This window comes from Phragmites australis, chromosome 6, assembly GCF_958298935.1.
Source record: "Phragmites australis chromosome 6, lpPhrAust1.1, whole genome shotgun sequence".
Taxonomy (NCBI): domain Eukaryota; kingdom Viridiplantae; phylum Streptophyta; class Magnoliopsida; order Poales; family Poaceae; genus Phragmites; species Phragmites australis.
In genome coordinates this window covers 9,708,458-9,732,576 of record NC_084926.1, presented here as the reverse complement: position 1 = coordinate 9,732,576, position 24,119 = coordinate 9,708,458, and the positions used below count along the sequence as shown (strand labels likewise).

Sequence of the window (24,119 nt, the reverse complement as noted above, 5' to 3'; positions counted from 1 at the left end):
GCAATTTTCAACGCTTACCATGACACTCAGTTGGGCTCATAACTAAAAGCGAGTGATGCGCAGCACCACTTGCGACATCACCTAGGACCAACAACAAATGTTTACAGTAAACTTTGGAGTTGTTCATGTTTTAAACTTAAAACCACATGGCAAACAAACATACATTGTTTTGTGCGAGCCCCACATTTACGTCGTGTGTGGTGTCTAGATGAAGACATTGCATGTTGCCATAATAGCGTTGAAAAGCATAGCAACAAAGCTATCAATTCTGTAACCGTGTTTTAAATGCAGAAAACAAGGATAGCAACAAAGGGAAGAGGCGGTGAACATACATGGTGAAGGGTCAGTGTGGCGACACGCCTGCATTGCATGTAATAGCCATAGAGTAGCACATAACAAAGTATGTGTACAGCGAAAGGAAGCAAATAAGGTACAATGTACTCAAGTGGAAGTTAAACAAGAAAATTTAGTGATGCAAATTATCTTAAGAAATTTTGGCATTGGCCCCTAGTCCATCACTGGATTGCAAGACATTCTTCATAACATCTGCAGCCATGTCCACTAGGTGTACAACTTTAGCAGCCATAGTAAGCATAGCTCGAGCTATTTTTCTATAGAGTACTAATCCCTGGAAATTATAATCAACTACAAAGAAACTATACATGGCTTGCAGGTATGCAACCGTTTGAAGAGCAACTTGGTCATAAGCAGACCTCCATCCTATTTCAGCGCATGACAAAAAAAATGCTGACGTGGGGCACTGTGCACATTTAGCAAGGGTAACTCTATTCCCACCCCACAAAGGACATTCCATCATCAGTGACCTCACAAAGTAATGAAGCGTATGGCAGGTGGCATCTAGATATGGTAGCTTGCCATAGCCAAACATATGACGCTCTGACGATAAACATATGGGTTGATTAGCTTATTCTGTCTGCCTAAATAGAAAAGGGTAAAAGCAAAGGGAAATAAAAGGTGAAAAAGGGGCAAAATAAGACAAGGAAGGGGGGGGGAGAACAAAAACCAGTGTTAGTTGTTGTAGTATGTATATCAGCATAATGTAACAGTAATTATAAACGATTGGTAATTTTGCACGTGATAAGTCAAAGGAGATGATGCAATCAGCACCATGCACCCAATACATTCATATTGTAGGTACCAATGAATGTTTAAAGGGCATCAACAGGAAGAGAAGCATGAATCTTACTGAAATGGTGATATAAACCCCAAGACACCTTTCGCCGATCAGACAATACCACGGGCCAAAAGAGCATTTAACCTGCAATCAGAGGAGGGCAAAAATATTTGACGTTTAAAAAAGTAGCCTCACATTGACACAATGAATAGGCAAAGAAGGTAACTTCATTTTTTTCTTTCCTGGGGGGTGGGGGAGCGAAAGCAGGATACTGATGGTGGGCTGAAAGGAATCCCTTGTCGTCGGTCCTTGGCTACAAGAAATGGAATCATATCAACAAACTACACATCAGGATCACATTCATTTTTTTTGTTTTTTTTTTCACTACTTAAACGAATAGGAAGAATTAGTGGAGGGAGGGGGGGAGGGAAGAGGAGATGCATCCTGTCGGTTCATTGATTAGATCAGTAAACACTTCAGCAAAGCAAAATCCTGAAAGAAAGTAATAAGGAATCCATAGATTCGAGCAATAAATAGTAAGCACGGAACTTTAGCAGCTCATACGTGTACAACAGCTGCAATGGGGAAAAGCAACAGATGGACACAAAAGCACTAGACCAGGAAACCACGAAAGTGACAATCCAAACAAAGAGCACAAAGGAAGATAGTAGCAAAATGGAAAAGAAGAAGAAGGTGTTGCTGATCTCATCGACAGCGAAAGCGACGTTTGTAAAAAAAGGAAACAAATAGGCGAGGGGAAAATAATCCATAGATCCAATCAATAAAAGCCAACCAAAGATACAGATCAGTCCATGGGTGGTTAGGGAAACCATGAAAGCGACAGTCCAAACAAAGAGCATAGAAGAAGAGGGTGAAAAAGAGGAAGAAGAAGCAAGTGTTGCCTGCCTCATCGACAGAAAAAGCGGCCTTTGGAGGGGGGGAGGAAAAAAATAGCATAGGGGAAAAGAATCCATAGATCCAATCAATAAAAACCAACCAAAGGCGTAGATCAGTCCATGGGCATTCAAGCCCAACAACAAAAAGAAGGAGCTGTAGGTAGCAACACGTGTTTAAGCGGTGAGGTAATCATAGCATAGATGGAAAGAAACTCCCTTGGTCATGCGTCAAAGGGAACCAAAGGCTAAAATTCTTCGACGGAAGGCAGTAGAAACGTGAGAACCCTAGATAGTGACTATACGCAACCACCAATTAGCATAGAGACGGAGTAAGGTGAGGAGCTGGAAAGCTCACCATGTGGGCACCAGGACGGTGAAAGCAGAAGAATGAGGACAACGTTTGCGTATATTTCGCTGTTTTCCCCCTTATCCTAGGTGTGGCTGTCTCCACGGGAGCGACAGAGGAGCTGTGGCCCACGCATGGACAACGCGGGAGGGAGGGGGGTCTCGTTGTGCTCGCCCGACACGTGGACCGCACTACACTATCGCGATGAGAAACTTCACGTCAACCCACCTGCCAGCCTTATTGGCGAGGGGGGGGGAGGGGTCACTGCACAATAGCCCGACACGTGGACCGCATTAGACCATCACGACGAGAAGCTTCACACCAACCTGCCTACCATCCTTACCGTCGGGGGGAGGGGTCGCTGCATGGTACATGGAATATTCCACGAGTCATTTTCAGTGCCCGCAGAGTTGCACGATCTCGGATCGGATGGGCAAAAACAATTCGACTGACGTGGATAGCCTGGCTGGCCAAATACCCACGCTGCTTTAATGTATACTAATTGTAGTGGCTTGCTAGATCTTTGGAAGACTTGAGCTGATGAGAAAATACGTACAATTGATTTATACTTTAACAAGAAATTATTTGAGAGAAAAGAAGTAATCATTTGTTGCACTAGTATTAGCACTAATCCTTCTATAATCCACAGAGATCACGTTGAACACATTGAACCTTTCTACAACCCTAAAAAGGGGACTCCTGCAGCACGACTGTACCCGTTCCGCTGCTCTAAATTATGCATCTCATCCTATGGATCTTTCCAAAGCCTTTGGTCACTAAGGGGCGATTGGTTGTTCGCATGTCCGAACCTATTCTGTATCCAGCTCATTTCAGCTAGGCTGAGTGTATGTAGTAGCAATTTATTTGGTTGGCTATATGTACTCAATCTAGCTGAGAAAAGATTATATTTGGTTGCCCGTATAAGTATATGTTACATGAGATTGAAATAAAAAAACAAGTGTGAATATGATATTTATTTTGTATAAATACACTCTACAGTACTTAATTTATCATGTTAAGGCTTAATCTAATTTGAAATATACTAATATGAGTTAATACTTAATAATTATACGCTAATACCATCATTAACTGAGGCAGGCCTGCATCTCGCAAGCCTGGCTCTAGAGAAACACAATTGAAATATATTTCCCGAAAGACAGGTTCGCACAATGATTTTGCATCTTGTGAACTAGGCTCCGGAGGTGGTACAGCCAACCAAATATTAGGATGTTGCATCCCGTGAGTCTGGTTGAGGTATATACACTCAACCAGACAGTTCTAATGGTCCATTTGGTTATCCGCATGGCCTAAACCTAGCCCATATTACTGACTTGGTGAGCCACTTTGTTTGGTTGACCACATGCGCTTATACTGATGGAGAAGAAATTATATTTAGTTGTTCGTATAAATACATGTTGCATCAGATTGAAAAAAGCAAATGCTAACATGATTTTTATTGCGCATAAATACACCCTATCATACTTAATTTATCATATTAAGTATTAATTTAATTTGAATAGTATGATTTAATACTCATTAACTATATACTAACATCATTATTAGCTAAACGTATGCATCTTGTGAGCCAGACTTTGTATAAACAGCCCGTTTATGAGTTTCCACTTAGCTAGACTGAGAAGCTCTTTTTTATCCCATAAGTCAAGCACAAAAATATATACAGACAACAAATCATCTACTCCCTGTATCCCACTAACCACGCATAAATTATATTAAAAAAACCAAACATATCCTATCCCTTGCTACTTCCTTGACTGCTATCTCCCAACTCACACAGTGACAGCACATAGCCTCATACAATACTCCTCTGGGAGAGAGACTAGAGTAGGAGTAATTTTATTACTGAACTCCAGCTGCAAAATGAACCATGATTTTTATCTCCTTTTGGCTGTAGAATCAAGGTGGGGGGAAAAGGTGATCAACATAGCCTCAAGATCTGTGGCTATGTCGTAGTTTAATATGTAGTGGTGGAGGGAGGGGGAGAGAGATCTCATCTGACTTGCTACTCCTAGGCATGGCTGAAGCCTGAAGCCCTCGCCTCAGATCAAATCCCTCAGATCTCCCACAACACGGAGACCAAGAAGCACAATCTCATCCGTCTGATCTGCATGCCCATCACCCAACCCCCGGAATCTCTCACAAGCCACAACCCTAGCTAGCTCCACCTCCACTCTATGCTCTATAAATAGCACGCCCTGTGAAGGAGCTCTGCCTTATTACAATGAGGAGAGCAGCAGCTGTGGATCGATGCACATTGCACAGCTAGCTCGGAGCAAGCGAGTAGTAGTCATGTGTGCTTATCAAAGGGGTGCTTACTGAGAGCTCTTTGGCATTCTGTCCACCTCCTTGCTGATCTTGCAAAGAATTTCTCTCAAATCGTTTGGTTTTGTGGATGCGCCGGAGGTGGGCATACTGCCAATGGAGCTGTGTAGGCCTCCCTTTGTTAAGCTCATATGACACAAATCAAAGCTTCCTGTTAAATATGATCATCACCTGTGTCAGAAACCTTCACTAATCTTCTTTGCTGTCTTTTCTTGTGTGTTCATTTGTTGGGCCTTTTCATGTTTTCTTGGTTGGTGTTACGGTTCATCATGATTCATGATACTCTTTTCGGAAAAGTTCTGGGGTGAGCTAGCTTCATAAGGCAGTCTGATCTGCTCTATTGCCGGCTTAATTTAGCCTGCTTCCTTGAGGCCATGATGTTGGGGAAGTGAGGATGTTTTCCCCCTCGGGACATTCTCTTGGATTCAGTATTTTTTTTTCCTCGCTGATTGTTCTTTTGTGGCCAGGTTTTTGGGAAGGAATAACCTCGTAGTTCTTGCTTTCTTGCTGATCTCGCATGCTGGCCTGTTCTTGGATCGAGCTCTAATGGAAGTCATCTGCAACATCTCACCATGACCAGGGTAGCAATGAGAAGCGCAGTAAGTGTGCACAAGCAGTTGACATGATTGTTTGCTAGTAGCCTTGTATTTGATGTCTAGAGAGCTGTTTCACACATCAATTCTCTCTCTGGCCTTTCTAGCTTAGCTAGGGTTTTGTGCCTGTGACTGGTGATGGTAATGATGAGATGCGGTTATTCTTTTCGTTGGCTTATAATTTCCTCCGTCTGTGCAGCTGCTGCGTTGCCATGTTTTTGCTTGTTTCAATAAATTTCTCTGTGGATGGATGAGCCCAAGTTCCAGGTAGAACTTTCATGCGCTTCATGATTTCACTCTCAGACCTCCCCGAGACCCAGCTGTACAGCTCTGTCTGTGACCGAGCGAATTTTCTTTGTATTGATCTTTGCATAGAGCTACTGGTAGTATGGTAGTCCATAGCCTGCTTCTCCTTCCATCTCGTCTTGTAGCTTCACCCAATGCAGTCTAATCATTACCAGCATGGAAAATAGACTGGAACTTGACTTTATTACGAATATGTATCTGCAAGGCATAGCTTTTGTTTTACTTGTTTGAATCAATGATGATCACATGCATGCATGGTCTGTGCTAGCTGCGTCTTGTTTCAAGAAAAGGGAAAGATATGTCTTTGGAAGACAGATCAGGTCATCATATTTCTATGCACAATGTCTGGAAAGTATATACTTGGAAGCAGCAATTGTTCATGGTTTGGTACTGCCATGAGGTTTTTACAGACCAAAAATTCTAGTATATGTTCTGGCTCATTAATTAGTTATTTTTATTTGGTATACTGTTTAGGAGTGTACTTACATTCATGTTTTATCCTTTGATCTTCAACAGGATGTCAAGATGGACTATATAATAAATCTAGTCTGGTTATTTGTGCCAATATGTTTGCTTGTTCTATGTTTTAATTGATTCAGCTACATATGTTTCCGTGTTCGTAAACCCCGTCGAGCATATATTTTACCTCATGTTTGGATTCCGACAAAACGTTGCATTCTCTCAAGCAAGAGAATAAGAATGTGTTTTGATTGGTGACCTTTCTCTTGTCTAGACCAGGTTTCAGTGTCCTGATTATTGCATGTTCATGTGATGTTGAATTGTCTATATTCTATGTCCATTGTGAGATATAGGCTTAATGTTTTGGTGCGTAAGGAAAAGTATTTCAAGTGTTCAATACTAATAAAGAGAGCTCATGTTATATTCTTGCATTAAATTGTGCTGTAATGAACTAACGTGCTGCATCTAGAGCATGTCTGCTTTATTCCATATTCAGCTAACTTGTGTTCTGAGCCATGATCAAGTTTATGATCCCAATAAGTCAGAACATTTTCCCCATTCATTCCTATCTTTATTGTAAAATTTGGATTGTAAAATCTATATTGTGGATTGTTACAATCTGGTGGAAGGCAGATTGCTGGATTGTTACAATCTGTGTGTTGGATTGTATTTTTAACCAGCTGATTGTTTCAACTTTTGGATTGTGATCAGAATCTAGCTTTTACAATCTAGCTGTTTGTTTCAGCTTTTGGATTTTGATCACAATCCAGTTTTTATAATCTGCAATAAACAGGGCCTTAGAGTGGTTATCTCCGGCTATTATTTTTTATTTCTCTTAGCATATTTTTTAAAAGATTTTAGTTTCAATTTCTCGTTACTCATTATGCTTAAAACTATATCTTATTTTCTTTCTTTTAAGAGTTAATTTTCCAAGATTTCTCTTCACCTAAGTAAGATTTGCTTTCATATTAGTTTCATCTTCACCCTTTACTTTTCTTTTCTCTGCATGCTATAATAAAAGCTAGTTGATATCTATCATCGCTATAAGTTGTCCTTATATAGTGGGACCTGCTGTGTTTAGTGTTTGACAATATGAGCTGCAATTAGTTCCATTTTTTAGGGTTTTCACATCAACTAGTTTATGTTTTTATTACGATTACGCACACAAGATTGTCACTGGATTACCTTGCTAGATTAAGTCCAACACTCCGACCGTACTAACAATATATGTTCGTCGATCAGTGTGCAGCTCAAATTACAAGAGCAAAAAATCAAAGCAAGTGCAAAAGCTGAAACTACATAACGGGAGTGCAAAATACATCTCGCGGACACTTCGTCCAGTCATTGCTTATTTCAGGTAACTAGGGACACTTAGTCCAGTCATTCCCTACACTATGGGAATGATGCAGGATGTGCTGCTCTATAACTTTGGATGTTCTTTCATGTCGAGCATGCATAGTGTAGGGTGATGATCAGGGGCGCCATGGGAATCAAATCATTATGGACACGGCCAAGATTGAACAGCTGCACAACTAATAATGAAAGACTGACACCTTTCAGTCGTTGCAGCATATTCATATACTCCACTGTATAGTCATTGAAGAAGCTCTCTCTCTCTCTCTCCAGCTGCAGCAACGTGTGGTCTATTTTCCATGCCTGCTTCAGAGAAGTGCTCCGAATTTGGGGCGCAAAAGATTTTGATTTGGCCCCTGGCTATCAAGAAGTGCAAAACTAGGAATTGTCTGATCAAAAAGAAAAGCAGGAGCAGCCTTCGCAACAAGCGGTCATAGATCGAACACCTGCTGCGCACAGAAACACTTGCGCAACAGCACAATGGCAGAAGGGTCTGGGGTCCGTTCATATCACACCAAAAGATCTGATGATGGCCGGGAGATTTCATGCCCGAACAAGGCAACCGGCCGGAGCACGAGAGGGTGGAACGTACATTGTACTATGCAGTGATTGATATGAATGTTACATGTGACTATATTTTCACTCAAACAGAAAGAACTGTATCTAAAGAACTGTATCTTAGAGATCTTCTAATTAACAATGGAGGCTAATTTAGTAGCGTTTAACTCAACGGCTGTAGAGTTAGAATGGATTAGAGAGTTTCTTTCTGACCGGCTAGTGTTAGAAAAATCTATTTTAGTCATTCTTACCTATTGTGATAATCAAACTATTTTGGTAAAAATGAAGACTAGAAAAGATAATATGAAGTCTTTGAAGCACATAAAGAGACGATTAAAGTCACTAAGGTATGCCAAAGAGACAAGTGTTATTACTGTAGAATACATCTAGTCTAAGAGCATATTTGGTAGAGCTCCCAGAGCAGCTTCTCGGCTGTAATCAGTAGGAACTCTGTCAAACAGCAGTTTTCAGCTTTTAACGCTCTGAGTGAAATTTGTGGGAGTGAGTCTCTTAAATGAACTAAAATCTGGTGAGTTGAAAAAACAGATTCCCCTATTCTAGAGAATCACTTTCAGCCACATAATCATTTCTCTCAGAAAATCACTCTCCGCAGAGAATTTAAATCAAAGATAGCTCTACCAAACAGACCATAAAAAGAACTTGGTTAATCCTTTCACCAAAGGAATGGCGTGGAAAGTTATTCTTGTAGCATCCAAAGGAACGGGGCTCGCACCCACATAAAGTTTCACATCAGTGATAATCTATTATAGGAGAGTGGATAAAGAACACGACTAGTATCCCATTTGTTGCAGTGTTCTATTGTATGGTAGGTTGAGTTACAATCTCTTAATAAGTCTGGTGCCGTTTGGCAATAGGTGTCAACCTACATGCACCCTAGGAGAACTCACCTATACGGGCATGATCGTGGAGTCGCGATCAATGGAAGTTTTGGGTATAATCCTAAAAAATGCTCATAAATAAAGATACTAAGACATGATCAGAAAGTCCTAACCTGTGAGAGCGAAGGGAAAGCTGCCTATGCAGGTTGCTACTTGTGTGAAAACTCTCACACCAGGACTTAGGATTTTTCTTAGGCTTAGCCCTCCTTTGTATGTGCATAGTCATATCCTTGAAGCTAGATGGTGAGTTCAAGCTTGGAAGGCACTCATTATCAAGTAATTGTATATTAAACAAGGTTTCATTTGCAACTCAAAATTTGGTGGGGATTATTATGGAAAATTGGTTTTCCTGATTTGGGTTTAAGAATTGACTATGGGCTTTTGGAAAGAGGCCCAATATGGCTTGGCTGGAGGGATGGCAGGAGAGGACCAGGTCCTCTCGATCTTTCGACGGGAGCGGGGGCGGCATTCAGAGGTGGGCGCGGGGCCATTGCGCTGTGCGCCCGAGCCCTGCGGCCGACGAATCCTTACATCTTTCCTTCCACGACCTCTTCTCGAAAAAAGAGAACACAATCAGTTCATCGCTTCCTTTTTTTCCCATTTGAACTTCCCTCGATTTTGTGGTTGACCGGCGTGGGCAACATCATCAAGTGCAAGTTCAGCTGGCTGGTTGCTCTTGTGCACTCGGGTGCCTACATCTAGGGTAGCTGATCTGCGTTGGGGATCAAAAGGAGGGCTTCAGCTTCACCAAGTCTTGGAGGAATGGTCTTGAGCAGCTGAGTCCGAGGCTCGACTCTGCATCACCGTGTGTCACGTTGTGCGGAAGGGTATCGTATCGCTGTCTTCCTCGCCGGCGAGACCGCAACACAAGCGGCGGCAATTGGATTTGTAGGAGAACGACAATCTTGCCATGCCTTCTGTTTCTTCCGAACTGCTTCGAGTGCTAGTTCCTTTGTAAGTATTCTGGGCACAGTAATCCGATAACTTGCCGCATTTGTGTGTGCTCCTTGATGTGAATGGGTTATTAGAATTTGGTTGAGACAATTGCAGTTGTAAAAATTTGGCCTTTAACTGATAGTTGGTTACCTGCTGCTTCCTGTCATATTGGAATGCATTTTGATTGATCTATGTTCTTTGATGACACTTCGAACTAGTCATCTAGAACATGCTGTTGGTACTTTGTTAGGTACCCGTTGTGATCACTACTAGTATAGTACAATATCCTTGTTCTTAACTCTGATTGGTTCGGCTAGCTGAATTCTTTCTTTGATGAATTTTGTTGATTGACTGAAGAGTGCATGCTAATCTGAACAGTGAGCCTTTCTTGATACATGGTGTATACGATTTAGGAGTCTGAGGGTTCAAGACCTTAATTGGTTAGAAAATTCTCTATCTCAACTTGTGATCGAATATTGACCCTGGTATTGTGGAGATAAGAAAGCTAGCAGCACAACACCGTCTGCAAGGAGGCTAGATTTTTAGGTTCTGGTAGCCAGACAGTTAAGAGCACAAATGGTTAAAATCAACTTGAGCATTATGCTAGCTGTTTCATTTCTAGTATCATCTTCTCTGCAATATTGACATAGGAACAATATTCTGTAATATGCTTGACATATGTCTGTATGTCAATTTTCTATGCACTCGATCGTTTGGTCATATGTATATGTACTCTTATAAAATACACGAGTTGGGACAGAATCAAATAATCTCCACCGTCCACCCAAATTGATCAAATAGTCATCATGCAAAGATTCTCCTTGTTTCTCCTTCTAAACATACATTTAATCTCATACTAATTATCTTACATATCTAGATGTTCAATATTTGTCTTCTATACATTCTAAAAATACATTTAATCTCTTAGTATTTGTCTTCTATACTTAGACGTCCAATATTACCTTCCATACATTGCTATATACTGGATTAATTTCATGTGTATAAAACACATATACAGTTTTTTAATAAATGGAATTTGCTGAAAATACTTGCTCATGTTAATATCGCACTGCGTACAACAAAACATATCCCATAAGGCCCTGCTATTCCCTTATCCTCATCGGTTTCCTTATGTAGGCCCAAATTAGGACCGTTATGCAAGACACTTCCTCGTTGGTTTTCAGCTCCCAAAGGCCTAATATCCCCAATGCTCCAATCTCTCCCTACAAGGCCCAAGGCCCAAACGACACCAGACGATTCACAAGAGTTGGCACACGACACGGTGCCAACCGGGATGAGAGCTCATTAGCGAACAGTTTTCGATCTGAGTATCTGAAGTCTTGAACAGTTTTTTTTTTTTCGATCTGAGTATCTGAAGATGGATTTCATTAGCGAACAACATAATGCAGATGGATTTCGATCTGAGTATCTGAAGTCTTCAACAGTTTTTTTTTTCGATTCTAAGAAAAAAGAGTCATTTAAGTTTCTAATCGATAAGAACAAAAAAAATTGACTACTGCTTATTGGTCGTAGGTAGAAGAAGACATCTTCAGGGATCCCCAGAAAATTGTGCAGAATCACAGCAGGGCCAGCTGCCTGACGTTGATAGGGTTGACGAAGGTCCGGTTGCCGGCGAAGAGCGTCTGCGCCGCGATGCCTGACACGGCCTGCGTCGGGTGGTTTGCGTCCCAGAACAGGTGGTCCTCGCGGTCGAGGCACAGCGGCGCCGTCTGGTTGCACGCGTACGCCGCCCCGAACGGCCCCCCGCCGCAGCACGCCGCCTCCAGCACCGTGAAGCCTTCACGCGCGTACAGGTACAGACCGACATCGATCAGAAAACGACTATCGCCAAATTATCCGGCACGTCTGTATGCAAGAAGTGTCGAACGCTTACTCCAGGCGTTGGTCCGCGGGTTGGCGAAGACGAAGGAGACCATGGAGAAGGCGTCGCCGAGGGAGTAGGTCATGCCGGGCAGCTCGTAGGCCAGCTGCTGCAGCATGGCGGCGAGCATCGGGTAGGAGCGCAGCGAGAGGTCGTTCAGCGGGTCGTAGCAGCCCTGGGTGCCCATCTGCTTCAGCCGGCGCAGCCTCTGCGACGGCAGGCAGCCCAGCGGCGGGATGCTGATGACGCTGAACTTCCTCGCGCCCATTGTATACAAGGCCTGCATGCGCGCGGTACATTGCAATACACGTTACAGAACCGCTTTTTCTGTGCAGAATTCTACAACTTCTCTACCTGGAGGCCATGCGGATGAACGTAGAGGGTGATTGACTCGTACGTACCGTGACGTAACGCTTGTAGGTAGCAACGAGGCCACGCAAGAACTCTGTGTCGTTGCCACGGGATACGGAGTACTCGATCATGTCATTGCTGCCGGTGCTGATGAAAAAGATGGACCTGGAGAGGAGACTGGCAGTCTTCCTCGAACCGGACACCCTGGTCATGTGCTCCACAACCGCCGCGAAATAATCCAGCTGCAGGGACATTGGGATCACCTCGCCGAACTGCACAGCATCACAGACAAGTTCAGATTTAGTCCTGTGCCAGTGTGCCTGCATATGCCGAGCTTGGCTGTTCAAGTTATGTGAAGAACTAAATAGTAGTCTACCAGTAAGTGGCCCGTATTATCTGCAAGCCCGGAGCCTGCTGACGCAAAGTTGATGCCCTTGTACATCCGAGATCTCATGGTACTCCCTCTCAGAGAGAGGAAAGCCGGCGGGCTCATTTGGAAGCCAAGTAGCTGAGCTGTTCGCCATCGAAGCAGGTACATACCAGTCAGTCATGTACCACAAATAGCACTGCTGAACTCGATAGTCATGGCCTTCTACGGTCATTGCCATGACAATATGTCAGACTACAGATGTGTATATGCATGTACCTAGCAAGTCTGCCGTGTTGAAGCCATTGCTGAACCGACCGGTCGGCGCCGAGCTGGGGAAGTCCACGCCGTAATGCGGGAAGTTGGCTCTGGCCACGCTGCTGCTCCTCAGGAAGTTGTTGTTTCCGACGTCGACCGTCGAGTCACCGAACACGTACATCGCGGGGACAAGCCGCGGCTGCCTCGCCTCCGCGCCCTTCGCCGCGAGCACAAGCAGGCACAGAGCCACGAGCACGTATGAGGCAGTCTGGTTGGCCATCGGGGCACTGTTGCTTTGCTTGTGCTTTGGCCTCTGTTTCAGGTGATGAGGTCTTCAGGACTGGTGGTCGGCTATATATATTGTGCGAGGAAGCGCATCATTGCGTCAGCAATTGACAAAGAACAGCGTAGAATTCTCATTGATAAGCTCGCCGATATGCTGTTTTTGTTCTGGAATAATCCTACTTGCAATTTCATCATCCCTTATGTCCATGGTGCCAGTTACTAAAAGCCGGTATAGCTGTATAACAACGTAAGGAAGAACAAACTGCCGAATAATCTAGAGGCTAATGCAACCAAACTAAAGCCGAAAATGTATTTGATGAAGTCTATTTGGCCTGTAGAGCGATAGCGCCTCGGGGGCAACCGCGACGTCACGACAGGTACACAACTGGTGCACAACTGGTGCAGCTTAGGACATATCAGCTGGGGCCAAGAACGGCATGGCCTGCAGAAATGTACACACATGCTTAGAGCTTGCGTTCGGATTTAGCAGCACGTAAGGACGTAATGCTCTTGGATCTTCTGCTCATTTCTGAAATCTCGAAATAGCTGTCTAAGAGGGGTTTTTCTTTGGGTTTAGATGTGAACCTGAAGTATAGATGTCTTCTATACTGTTTATATGTAGATTTTGACATAGGTCTGTACAGTCATACTTCTACGAATACCTACTAAATTAATTTAGTTCAACTGGAAATCAAGATAAATTAACCATCTTTTATCGGCAATCGCTTCCATGCCCTGCATCAATTCGTTCAGTCGGGTTTTTTTTTTGAAAAGATTTCGTTTAGTCGTTCAGATGTACGAGCGCACAACTGGAGAGATGCACATTTTTCCTCCGAATCCCAACTACACCACCACCGCCTCCTAAAGCACAAACAACTGATGAACACCACCACGCATATCCTACACACAACATCACCACATAGACGCCGGAAATCTACAGCACAAGTGCACAACACGGTACACGGTGGGCCATGCTAGTACTGGTCTTCCACTAGCTGCCTGAAGTTTATCGGCGCTGCGAAGTGAAGAGAGCCGTTGTAGATGGCCGCGGCGGCGAGCTTGGAGGTGGCGTGCGTCGGGTGCAGCAGGTCCCAGAAGAGGTACTCGTGCCGGTTGTCACACAGCGTGGCGTTCGGCGTGCAGCCTGACTTCCCGTTGAACCTGCCCGACCCGCAGCACGCAGTCGTGATCTCCTTGAATCCTGCACCACATTTTTTTTTTTGTCAAATTCCATCACAATCCTTTGTAGTCTGAACCGCGCTGTACCGAGCATTCGCGTTGGTTGATAATCTTAAAACGCATGTGTTCAGGCACGTACCGAGCCTTCGAGGATGCTTCATGATGCTCTGCACGACGGCATGGGAGCTCCCGATGGAGTACTTGAACCCCTGCAGGCTCACGCTGAGGCCGTGCATGGCGGCCTTGACGCCCTTGTTGAACCCGCGCGCCAGCTCGTTGAGGACGTCGATGCAAGCGCCGAGAGGGTGCAGGCTCCTCGGGTAGGGGCAGCACCCGATCGGCGGGACGTCGATCACGGCGAACTTCCTCGCCCCGAGCACGTACAGAACCTGCCGCACACGTTTCGTTGCTGTGAGATTTTTCGGCGGATCGTGGTTCAAGGCACGGTGCGGCGGCGACCTACCTTCACGTGATTCTGGTAGAGCGACACGAGGTTGGCGATGAACATCTTCTTGTCGGTGTCCGACGGCGTGCTGTTCCGCGAGAAGAAGGCGAAGAGGTCGTTGCCGCCGGTGCTGATGAGGAACAGGGATCGCGACACCACGGTGTCGGCTGCTCCTGTGCTGATGTGCGCGGAGATGTTGAACTGCAAGGTGGCAAACTGCTCGGCCTGCTTGCTTAGTGGGATGATGGAGCTCCCCTGCAAGAAGCCATGAATGGTGATCGGCGTCAGTGCTCATGCAGGAAAGTAAACAAACAGATTGCAATGACTTGGCTCACAGGTGACGTACTGTTGTGTCAAGAATGCCTGATCCTGCAGAGGCAAAGTTGACTCCCAGGAGACCTCTGAAGATCTGCTTGCTGGTTTTGTTGGCCACAGCGAGGAACGGTGGGGGACTGCGCTTGAATCCCATGTTAAGAGCTGATAAAGATGAAATAAACTTTTATCGCTAGACGAAAAATTTTACAACCAAATGCTACTGCTGCAGTACTTTTGTCCAGGACTTGAATAAGCTATCATTTTGGAACCATTCCTTCTCGTACTCGCAGATGTTTTTTTTACGAAAAAAAAGCTGTTCGAAAACTGCTGGCACTCATATGAACTACTAAATGATTCGACAAGAGCGAATTTCAGGGCACTTAGAGCGTCAATTCACAGTCTCAAAGGTGCTCAGCAAAGGTGATGAAAAGTGCTCTAAGGGTCTATTTGGTTGGGAGACAAAGTGGGATGGGATAGGGTCATCCCTGTTTTTAGAATGGGATGATCCTCTTTTTTGTTTGGTTAGTTGGATAGGATGAGTCTCTTTTTTGTTTGGTTGGAGGGACGAGGATGGATAGGGATAAGAATCATCAACTAATTATATATTTTAATTTTAAATAATAATTATTAATAATACACTAATCAACATGCACCAACATGTATTAATGTTACTTTTGTCATAGTCATTACTAATTAACAATAAAATATACTAATTAACCATAATCATACTCTAATTAGCTCATTAATTAGCAATAATTAGTACATTAACTCTTATAAATTCTAATCTCATAGTAATATGTACTAGTAAGTAATACAAGCATATTAATATCATTAATCATTTTACTAATGTGTATGATTAGTAAAGGTGGATAGCTTCATCCCACTAATGTTGAGGGATATCTTCATCCAGCATATTGAGAGAATATTCTTCAGGAGGGATCATCCCATCCCTACTGCCCCTGAACCAAACACCACAAAAACAGGGACCGCACTATTCCATCCCACCTCATCCCTTGAACCAAACGGACCCTAAGTGTTGGGGTCGAGTCGCTGACCACGGGGTCGATCAGATCACTGTTCTCATGTGTCGTGTAGATTTTGGAAGCAATGTGTTTGTCACACCCGGTCTAAGAAATAAATCAAATGTATTCCATATATATATTAGGATCATTTTTATTATATATGTAGCGATGTTATTAATGACAAATAATATTATATCGTATAAAAATAACTTTATTGAAATAAATAACAGAGTTTTAAACAGCAGCAGAAGAACACGATAACCCTTCAACGAAAACTTCAGGGCACACCACATGCAATCGACTGAAGGCAATGTGACCTAGGGCGATCCGTCTTCCTTATAGTCTTCAGCTTTCTTGATCTCTACGTAGTCTTCTTTAACTGAGTAGTACATTTGTTATTGGAAATAGTAAGTATGAGTACTGTCGGAGGGTTAACTCCTGTCGCAGGGATTCTGAGGGACCCCTTTTTAGAGATTCGGCTAGGGGATGATCCTGAATATGTTCGCCGGAGAAATAAATGGGTATGAATGCGATGGCCGGTGGGGTAGAACGATCTAATGCGGAACGAAGTAAATACGTTGGTGTTTAGACAGGTTCGGGTCGCATGGAGGCGTAACACCCTACTCCTGTATGGATACTATAAATGCCCTGAGAATGCCCCTCAAAGATGTTGCTGGTTACAAGAATATTTGTCTATCTTAGAGCCTGAGGCTCCTTGTTCTTCGGTCTGCGTGTATCTGTTGGCTTTGGGTGCTCTCGATCTTCTCTTCTCTTCGCTGCTTTAAAGCCTATTCTCAGTTTCTTCAACTTGCTCAGAGATTTCAAAGCTTCAAAAACTTATTTTTGTCCGTGCTGCCGGCTGCTTTAAATACTCGCCGGCAGTAGCGTGCCCCGAACGGGAGGGGGGGCACGAGTTCCAAGATACCATAAATGGAAAGGGCGTCATCATAACCTTTGTGCGAAGTGACCGGAGGTGGAAAATGCGCCCCACGCCCGGTCATCCGTCACCATAAATGCACTGGCTATGGGCGCCGTGGAGAGGGCCCACCAGGCAGCCACAGAGCGGCCCAGCGTGCCCGTCCTGTCTTGTTCTCCTGCCACAGCAGCGCTGCAGACGGAACGCCTCGGCCCTTACGACGTTATCCCGAAACGGGTCGGATGGCACGGGATGACCCGTGCATTTAATGACCCCAAGCCCTTCTGCCAGAATGTGGTAGGAACTGACACCGAGCGTGGCGGGAGCAGTTGGGGGTGACAGGCCACGCGGGCTCTTTAAATGCGGCATTGGGCCTTTGACTGGCTGACACCTCATCAGTGGGCCCCTGCGGGGCCCACTGTCAGGGGGCTCTCTGAGTCGTCGGGGAACCAAGTGCTCGGAGGTCACTGTTCACCTCCCCGAGCACTCTCTCCCGAGAATGCCCTTTCTTGATCCTCGGGGAACCGAGTGCTCGGGGGTACTGTTCACCTCCCCGAGCACTCTCTCCCGGGCACACTTGTACGGACCTTCGGGGGACCGAGTGCTTGGAGGCCGCTGCTCGCAGCCCCGAGCACTCTCTCCCGAAACTTCCTTCAGTGGGTCCTCGGGGTACTTGGGTGCCCAGGGGGCCACCGCGCGCTGCCCCAGGCACACTTCTCCCGGCACTTAGCTTTCCTGATCGTCAGGGGACTCGGGTGCTCGGGGGGCCACCGTATACCTCCCCGAGCACTTTCCTCCCGGCACTTAGACTTCGCAGATCATCGGGGAACTTGGGTGCTCGAGGACCACTGACTGTGGCCCTGAGCGCCCTCTCTCGGGACTTAATCTTTTTTACCTCGCAGAGGAGACTCCGCGGGATGGCGCCACGTGGCGGATTGCTGGCCTGGCCTCGGGATTCGGGGACCCCCGGTTCCTAATTTACCGACAGCAGCCCCTGGGCCCATTGGCAGGCGATGGCCCAGAGACTGCGGATGGGCCCTTCGTCATCAACGAGGCTGAAGCTAGTACTGACGCCACGCGGCGCACTCTTAGATAGTGGCCCTTCCGGTCCGGGCCTCTAGTACGGCCCACTAACATAAAGTACTCGTTACTACGATTGCGTGAGCGTAAGAATCGTCTAAATGGAGCTATAACAAAAAAGTTACAAGGGGTTTAAGCTCCAAGGGTCTTTCTGTAAAAGAACATGAACTATTTTGTTAAAATAGAAAAATCTAGGGATTTATTTGTAAAAATTTAGGGGCATACATGTAAATAAATAAAACTACAAGGGACTAAATGTAAAATGGTAGCTAATAAGGGCCTTTTGTGAAAACTAAAAAGTATAGGGACCTAAATGCAAAATTATCTAACTAAAAGAATTAACATACTAACTTATAATTATAAAACCCTATTTATTTCATCATGCTAACGTCAGCATGCTGACTGGGCTCCGGAGGCTAACGTGGTCCGACATGTGGCACTGACCGGACTACCATGTGGGACAAATATGACGACGTGGCTCGCTGACATGGCTTCACATAAACCCAGTCATCAAAGTGGACATGTGGCGTGATCTAATTGGCTAGCGAAGAGGTATATCTACTTCTAATCTTGGTTGTTCACCTGAGATCAAGCGGTGGGGGGGGGGGACAAGGCTACCTCGGCTTCGGCTCGGGAGGTGATGGCGACAAGTCGGCTACGGTGGCGCATGATCGGAGGACGGTGACCATGGTGCTGCGATGCTCAGGAGGCGATGATGAGCGGTGGAGCACGACTAGGTGATGGTGGTGAATCCGTTTGATGGCTCGAAGGGCGGAGGGGCAGACCGAAGAAGCTCGGCGACAGAGAGGCTTCAATGGTGGCCTCTAGGGCTCCGTGTGGTGGCTATAATTCGACGGTGATCGGTTGTGGTCAATGAGATGCTAACGACGAACACCAGCGAAGGCTCAGATGGTGTCAGGGTGGTGCGAATTGATTCGGCAACGGCGGAAGGGTTCGGTGAAGGTTCTGCACTGGTGCACAAGCTATCTGGTGGGGGAAATCTTATGGAACTTGGGGGCTTAGGCGCGGTGAGGCAAAGGGAGGCTTGGCCGGGGGTCAATCATGAGTTTTATAGAGGATGGGGCGGTTACGAAGACGGGGGGTGTCGAGTCGTACGGTGGTTTCAGGCGGAATGGAACGAGCGGTAGGTTGGGGTGGTGATGGGGCCCACATGACAGAAAGATATCAGAGGGAGGGAGAAAACGGGTGTCATAGTGCTCATACAAGCTCATTCATTTAGGGTGTGATTGTTTGTTCGTTTGGGTTTTGGCCTTATGGACCGTATATGCAGGCTAACGGAGTTATATTTGTTGAAAAGAATAGTGTTTCATTTTTTTTTATTCTGTTTGAATAGGCTGAGCTAGTATTCTGTTTGGTTGACTAAATCTAAAACCGCATGAACGTGTTACACCACCATGCTTTGTGAACCTCTCTTCCTAACGTCTGCATGACTGCGTCGTGTGGGAGATGCGAGGCGCATCGGCAATTGATTACGCGCAAGTCACTTCTTTGAAGAGACCGAGCTGCGGCTCAGATGGCTAGCGGCGGCAGTGGGCACACAGCCACACAGGTTCAATTGCAGGGATAGAACCCCATGTCTCACCGGAGATTTATTCCACGTTGTCCTAGGTAAAGCCCATGTTAGGCCTCATCACGTCCTGGGTACTGGCGTCCGGGACAAGCGTGTGAGTGTGAGTATAGGATGTAGATCTTAGCTCACGCATAGGGAAGATGTGGGTGAGAGTGTGCGTATAGTGTGAGTATATGCGTGAGTTCAGATACTACAACTTGCATTTTGAAGACGAGGCCTTTAAAAAAAGGGTCACTTCTATGAAAGACAGCAACAATAGTTTACAGTTGGCGTTTTGCAAAATAAGTTAAAATTTGGCCAGTTTATTTGGGACCTTCACTTTTACCATTGAATTAGGCTCATATGTTCGATCCCTAGTAAAACAAACAAATCAGGCCCAGAACAAAATCACATTTCTTGGCGCCTTTGAATAAAAAGCAAGTGAAATTATCCACCTGAAGCTGAACCTCTTTAACTGAATTCAATACCTCAAGGCCACTTTATCGATCATTACTTTTTTTCTGAAAGATCATAGCGAGTTAGAGCTCCAGCCGAGCATATATATATAAAGAAGAAGAGAATTGATCTAGTTTATAAGAAAAACCAAACCCGAAAACCTTTACAAAAGCACAATTTCAGAGAGAAAAACTGGCACACAACCCCGAGATGACAATACAATCTCAACTCGAAATAGAGACGCCCACACCAAAACGCACAACCAAACAACAGATAAGTCCAAACTAACTCAACTCATGCGCTAACCAACTAAACGACTGCCACCCTCACAACTCAGATGACGGAGCCCTACTCTCACACCGCCACAACTCGGTCGGTGGAGCCATAGTCCCATGCCACCACAACACAACTCGGTTGGTGGAGCCTTGCTCCAATGCTGAACCACTCTGTCACACAAGTCAGCAGCGCGTTGCTTCGGAGTAGCGTGCATTGTAATGAATCATTATCGAGAAGCGCCAATCTAGAATGGAGAGTTGTTGTGAAATGAGGACGCATGGGTAAACCTAAAGAAGAATCTAGAGGTTCAAACCGAACCTGACCACACCGCCACTAAGCCGACGACTATCGTGGCACGAGAACCGGACTTCTAGAGCAACGCCCCTAAGGAGGACGCGATATCGAGTCACCATCGTCGCCCATCCGGTTACCTGAACTAGGTTTTCACCTAGAAGACTCAGGAGAGGGGAGTAGGGAGACGCCCTGACAACGTGCTATGGTGCCAAGGAGGAGAACGTCACCAAAGGCATCGTCGTCATCGATGCCACCCAAAAACAAGGTAAAGCTTTCACCAGCGACTCCCACCTCTCGCCCCTTGCACACAGCCACCTCACAGTTGCACCATCCACGACCAACCCAGCGCCACGAAGCTCCCCACGGGCCCAACCTGCAGATGAGGAGGAGGCCAGGTAAGCGGAGGAGCAACACAAATAACAGGAGCTGGGACCGGTACAGTGTCGTTGTCACCAGATGCCAAACAGAGCAGTGGAAGGAGGGGCGGCTACCGCCAATGGCGCCACACAGGCAGTCCCTACCAAAGGCAACAAGTTTGGCCCACCGCTGCTAGCACCAATGCTGGAGCAGACCGTAGGCCCCGTGCCACCGAGAGTGCGAAACAGGACGTCGCATCGTTGGGCCGTAACCCCGCTCACACGGTGCGCAACTGCACACCGCCCAGCAGCACAATGCACTGCATCATTGCCAACCACCCGCGCCCTGCAACGCCAACGAGTTGCACCGCGTCAACAACCTTATCCTCAATGATGGCAGCGCCTGGAGGCAGTCACTGTGACCGTGGAATGGGCAAAGCACGCCGGCACCGCTGCCGTGATGGACTAGATCCGACCGGGAGCACAACAGGGACGCACGCGGCAACCAGCGTCACCACGACCGTGCCCCATGCAACGCGAGTAGCCCGACGAGAGTGGGTGTATATACGACTGGTAGGATACCCGATCTGGGAAACTAGAGCTACAAGGCCACCAGGAGTAGCATGCTGCCCCGCTCCATCCCCCACGTTGCGGCGCCAGGATCTAATACCGAGAACATCACCATGATGGCGTCGGTCGGCAGCAGGAACCGGAACAGCATGCACCGGAGTGCGGAGCCGTTGATGGTCGCAAACGCGCTCGTGGTCATGCAGAAGCACAACGCCGCCATCCATAGCAACAGTAGCAGCGTGCCCAGCCAGCTCGCCGCCCACCCCTGCTGCACCACCGCCTCCACCCGCACGTTGATCCATGATGCTAGCGCCGGCATCGTTCCCCGTGGCGCCGGCTTCTCAGCACAACACATCCGATAGAGACGTAAAGTGGACATGTCATGCAGCTGTTTAGGTCACGGACAACACCCCGATGGGCGGTAGGAAGGGCGATAGCACGATGGAGATGACCCACAGGAAGGAGGAGCATCCGAGGACCCATCGGTGCTCGCCGAAGGGGTACCCCGGCTAGGATAGATCCCTGGCACTAGTGACCGTGATCGCCGCATCCAGCCAAGAATGCGAAACGATCGCGACGTGCTGAAGAAGAAGCTAGACAAGGCCCCTCTTGCAAGCAAGACGTGGATCCGCAGTGGGCTGGACGCCAGGACCCAGATCTGACCGACGGGAGACCCAAACCAGCTAGGCCAGGGGATCTAGCGAGGGCATCACGGCGTGGACCGAACCACCCAACGGAGAATACCAGCCAACAGGGGAGGAGAAAGGGGGAAGGGGAGAGGAGAAAAGGAGGGGAAGAGGGAGGGGGCCACCACCATCAAAGCAGGTCACTGGTGACGACTGCAGCCGATCGGGGTACGGAGAGGGGGGCGCTAGGCAGCGGGGGTGAGTCGCCCCGAGGGGGATGACGCGAGGCCGCTTCCAAAGAAACATTGGTCATCGATTATTATCCTTACACGATAAGTACATTGGTGATGTCTTATAATCTGCATCTGTATTAAAACTTAATTTTGACGTGATTTAACTGACAACTCCTACGATATATATTTTTTTAGCTATCTTCTGGTAATTCCACAAGCTTTTAATTTATGTATGAAACAAATGAATATTATGAGTTGCATGTTAATGACAATTCTAGCAATAGTGTTTGAATAGTCTCACAATCCTAAATTTTAGCTTACTTTCTCATCCACATCATCTAAAGTTCTAAATGACATTACATGAGATGACTTAGGAGACGGACAATGTACTCACCCTTACTATGTGCTACTAGACCGGCTATTTATCCGAAAAATCCGGACAAATGGCCGGTTAAAGCGCGCTAAAGCAGCTTAAAGACATAGCATGCTAGTCTTCACTGCAGCTCTAGCACCATCAAAAACCTTCGCCGCCAAATTCGATCAGAAGAAAAACATGGCAGTGAAAAGGAGCTCGGTCGGTAGCGTGTATAGCATGCATGCAGATATGCTGCAGTCACGGAATTCATCTCGACGCAATTCACAAAGCTTGCGTAAGCTCAAGCTGCAACCACAAGTGAGCTAGGCGCGGTGTAATTAATTAAGTGCTTACCCAAGAAGTCGATGCCGTTGTAGCCATTGCTGAACCGGCCGGTGGGCCGCGACGTGGGGAAGTCGACGCCGTTGTGCGGGAAGTTCGCCCGCGGCACGACGCTGCCCGGTAGGTAGTTGTTGTTGCCAACGTCCGCCGTGGAGTCACCGAACACGTAGATCGCCGGCACCTTATTATTCCCTGCCGCCGCCGCCTCTGCCGCGGCGACGCATGCAGCCGCGACAGCAAGCAGAGCATGCAGTACTCGCACGGGCATGGCCATGGCCGCCGGACGGTGATGGCTACCTGCTCGGCGTAGTGCGCCAAGTGATTATTGGGCGGGGTGGGGGCTAGCAACCTCCCTCGCTGTTTGGCTTTGGGAAAGGGCCGAGACCGGCACGGCTTGGCGCTTTAATGGGAGGTTGCAGGCCGTAGTGGTTCGCTTTAAGACCGGTAGGGCCGTAGGGGGCGTGGCAGTGGCACGGCACTATGGCTAGTGACACAAAGTCACAAAGTATAGTGCCTAGTCACATAAAGTGGGCTTTGTAAAGAGGGGCCTGGCATGACCTGACCCGCCGGGTGCCTCCCGGCCGGGGTATGAGTGGAGGATTGTCTACAGTTCTACTTGTACTTTAGCACCGTTGAGTCGTTGAATCTCCTCTTGTCGAGAAGCTGGGGTACTGTATGAAAACGTTGCTCTCGTTATGTGCTTTTCCAGCTAAACTTGATCATCAAACTCTTGATCTCTATCATATTTTACTATTACTAATTGGCAGGGGCGAAGCCAGCCGAGAATGTTATCCGGGTCAACTCCATTAAACAACGACAATGAACATTAATTTGTGAAGGAATTACAAAATTCTATGAGGATCGACTAACCTGATAACAAGGATTGGCTCCACCCCTGCTAATTGGAGGCTCCTTGGATTAATCATAAGAGGAGACATGTTAGAAAAAAGATATTTAAAAAATTCTCAAAAAAATAAAACATCTGGCTATCGATTTGGTAGACTATAATCATCATTGACAATAATAGACATTGAATCTAACATATTTCTAAATTACCCACATTTACCATTATGAAAATAACCCAAAGTACTCACAATACATGCTTCCAAATTGCACACCT

General features: G+C 46.4%; 2 protein-coding genes across 2 annotated transcripts; both read right to left on the bottom strand.

Moving 5' to 3' along the window:
* Window positions 1-11,398: 11,398 nt before the first annotated feature.
* Window positions 11,399-12,959, bottom strand: LOC133920429 (GDSL esterase/lipase At5g55050-like). Its single transcript, XM_062365047.1, has 5 exons — window positions 12,701-12,959; window positions 12,431-12,567; window positions 12,105-12,326; window positions 11,716-11,983; window positions 11,399-11,619 (listed from the first exon to the last, which is right to left on the bottom strand). Exons 1-5 carry the CDS (start codon window positions 12,957-12,959, stop codon window positions 11,399-11,401), a joined length of 1,107 nt encoding a protein of 368 aa, XP_062221031.1.
* Window positions 12,960-13,679: 720 nt separating this feature from the next.
* Window positions 13,680-23,387, bottom strand: LOC133920428 (GDSL esterase/lipase At5g55050-like). The gene is made up of 5 exons (XM_062365046.1): window positions 23,012-23,387; window positions 14,935-15,065; window positions 14,607-14,843; window positions 14,283-14,532; window positions 13,680-14,165 (listed from the first exon to the last, which is right to left on the bottom strand). Exons 1-5 carry the CDS (start codon window positions 23,271-23,273, stop codon window positions 13,939-13,941), a joined length of 1,107 nt encoding a protein of 368 aa, XP_062221030.1. The 5' UTR covers window positions 23,274-23,387; the 3' UTR covers window positions 13,680-13,938.
* Window positions 23,388-24,119: the final 732 nt, after the last annotated feature.

Excerpts from the sequence above, each read along its gene's own strand:
- LOC133920429 (XM_062365047.1), bottom strand. The coding sequence starts at position 12,959 with ATGGCCAACCAGACTGCCTCATACGTGCTCGTGGCTCTGTGCCTGCTT. Across the intron at positions 12,568-12,700 it reads CAACACGGCAGACTTGCTAG|CTCAGCTACTTGGCTTCCAA; the intron begins GTACATGCATAT and ends GATGGCGAACAG. Across the intron at positions 12,327-12,430 it reads ATAATACGGGCCACTTACTG|TTCGGCGAGGTGATCCCAAT; the intron begins GTAGACTACTAT and ends GATGCTGTGCAG.
- LOC133920428 (XM_062365046.1), bottom strand. The coding sequence starts at position 23,273 with ATGGCCATGCCCGTGCGAGTACTGCATGCTCTGCTTGCTGTCGCGGCT. Across the intron at positions 15,066-23,011 it reads CAACGGCATCGACTTCTTGG|CTCTTAACATGGGATTCAAG; the intron begins GTAAGCACTTAA and ends CATCTTTATCAG. Across the intron at positions 14,166-14,282 it reads GAAGCATCCTCGAAGGCTCG|GATTCAAGGAGATCACGACT; the intron begins GTACGTGCCTGA and ends AATGTGGTGCAG.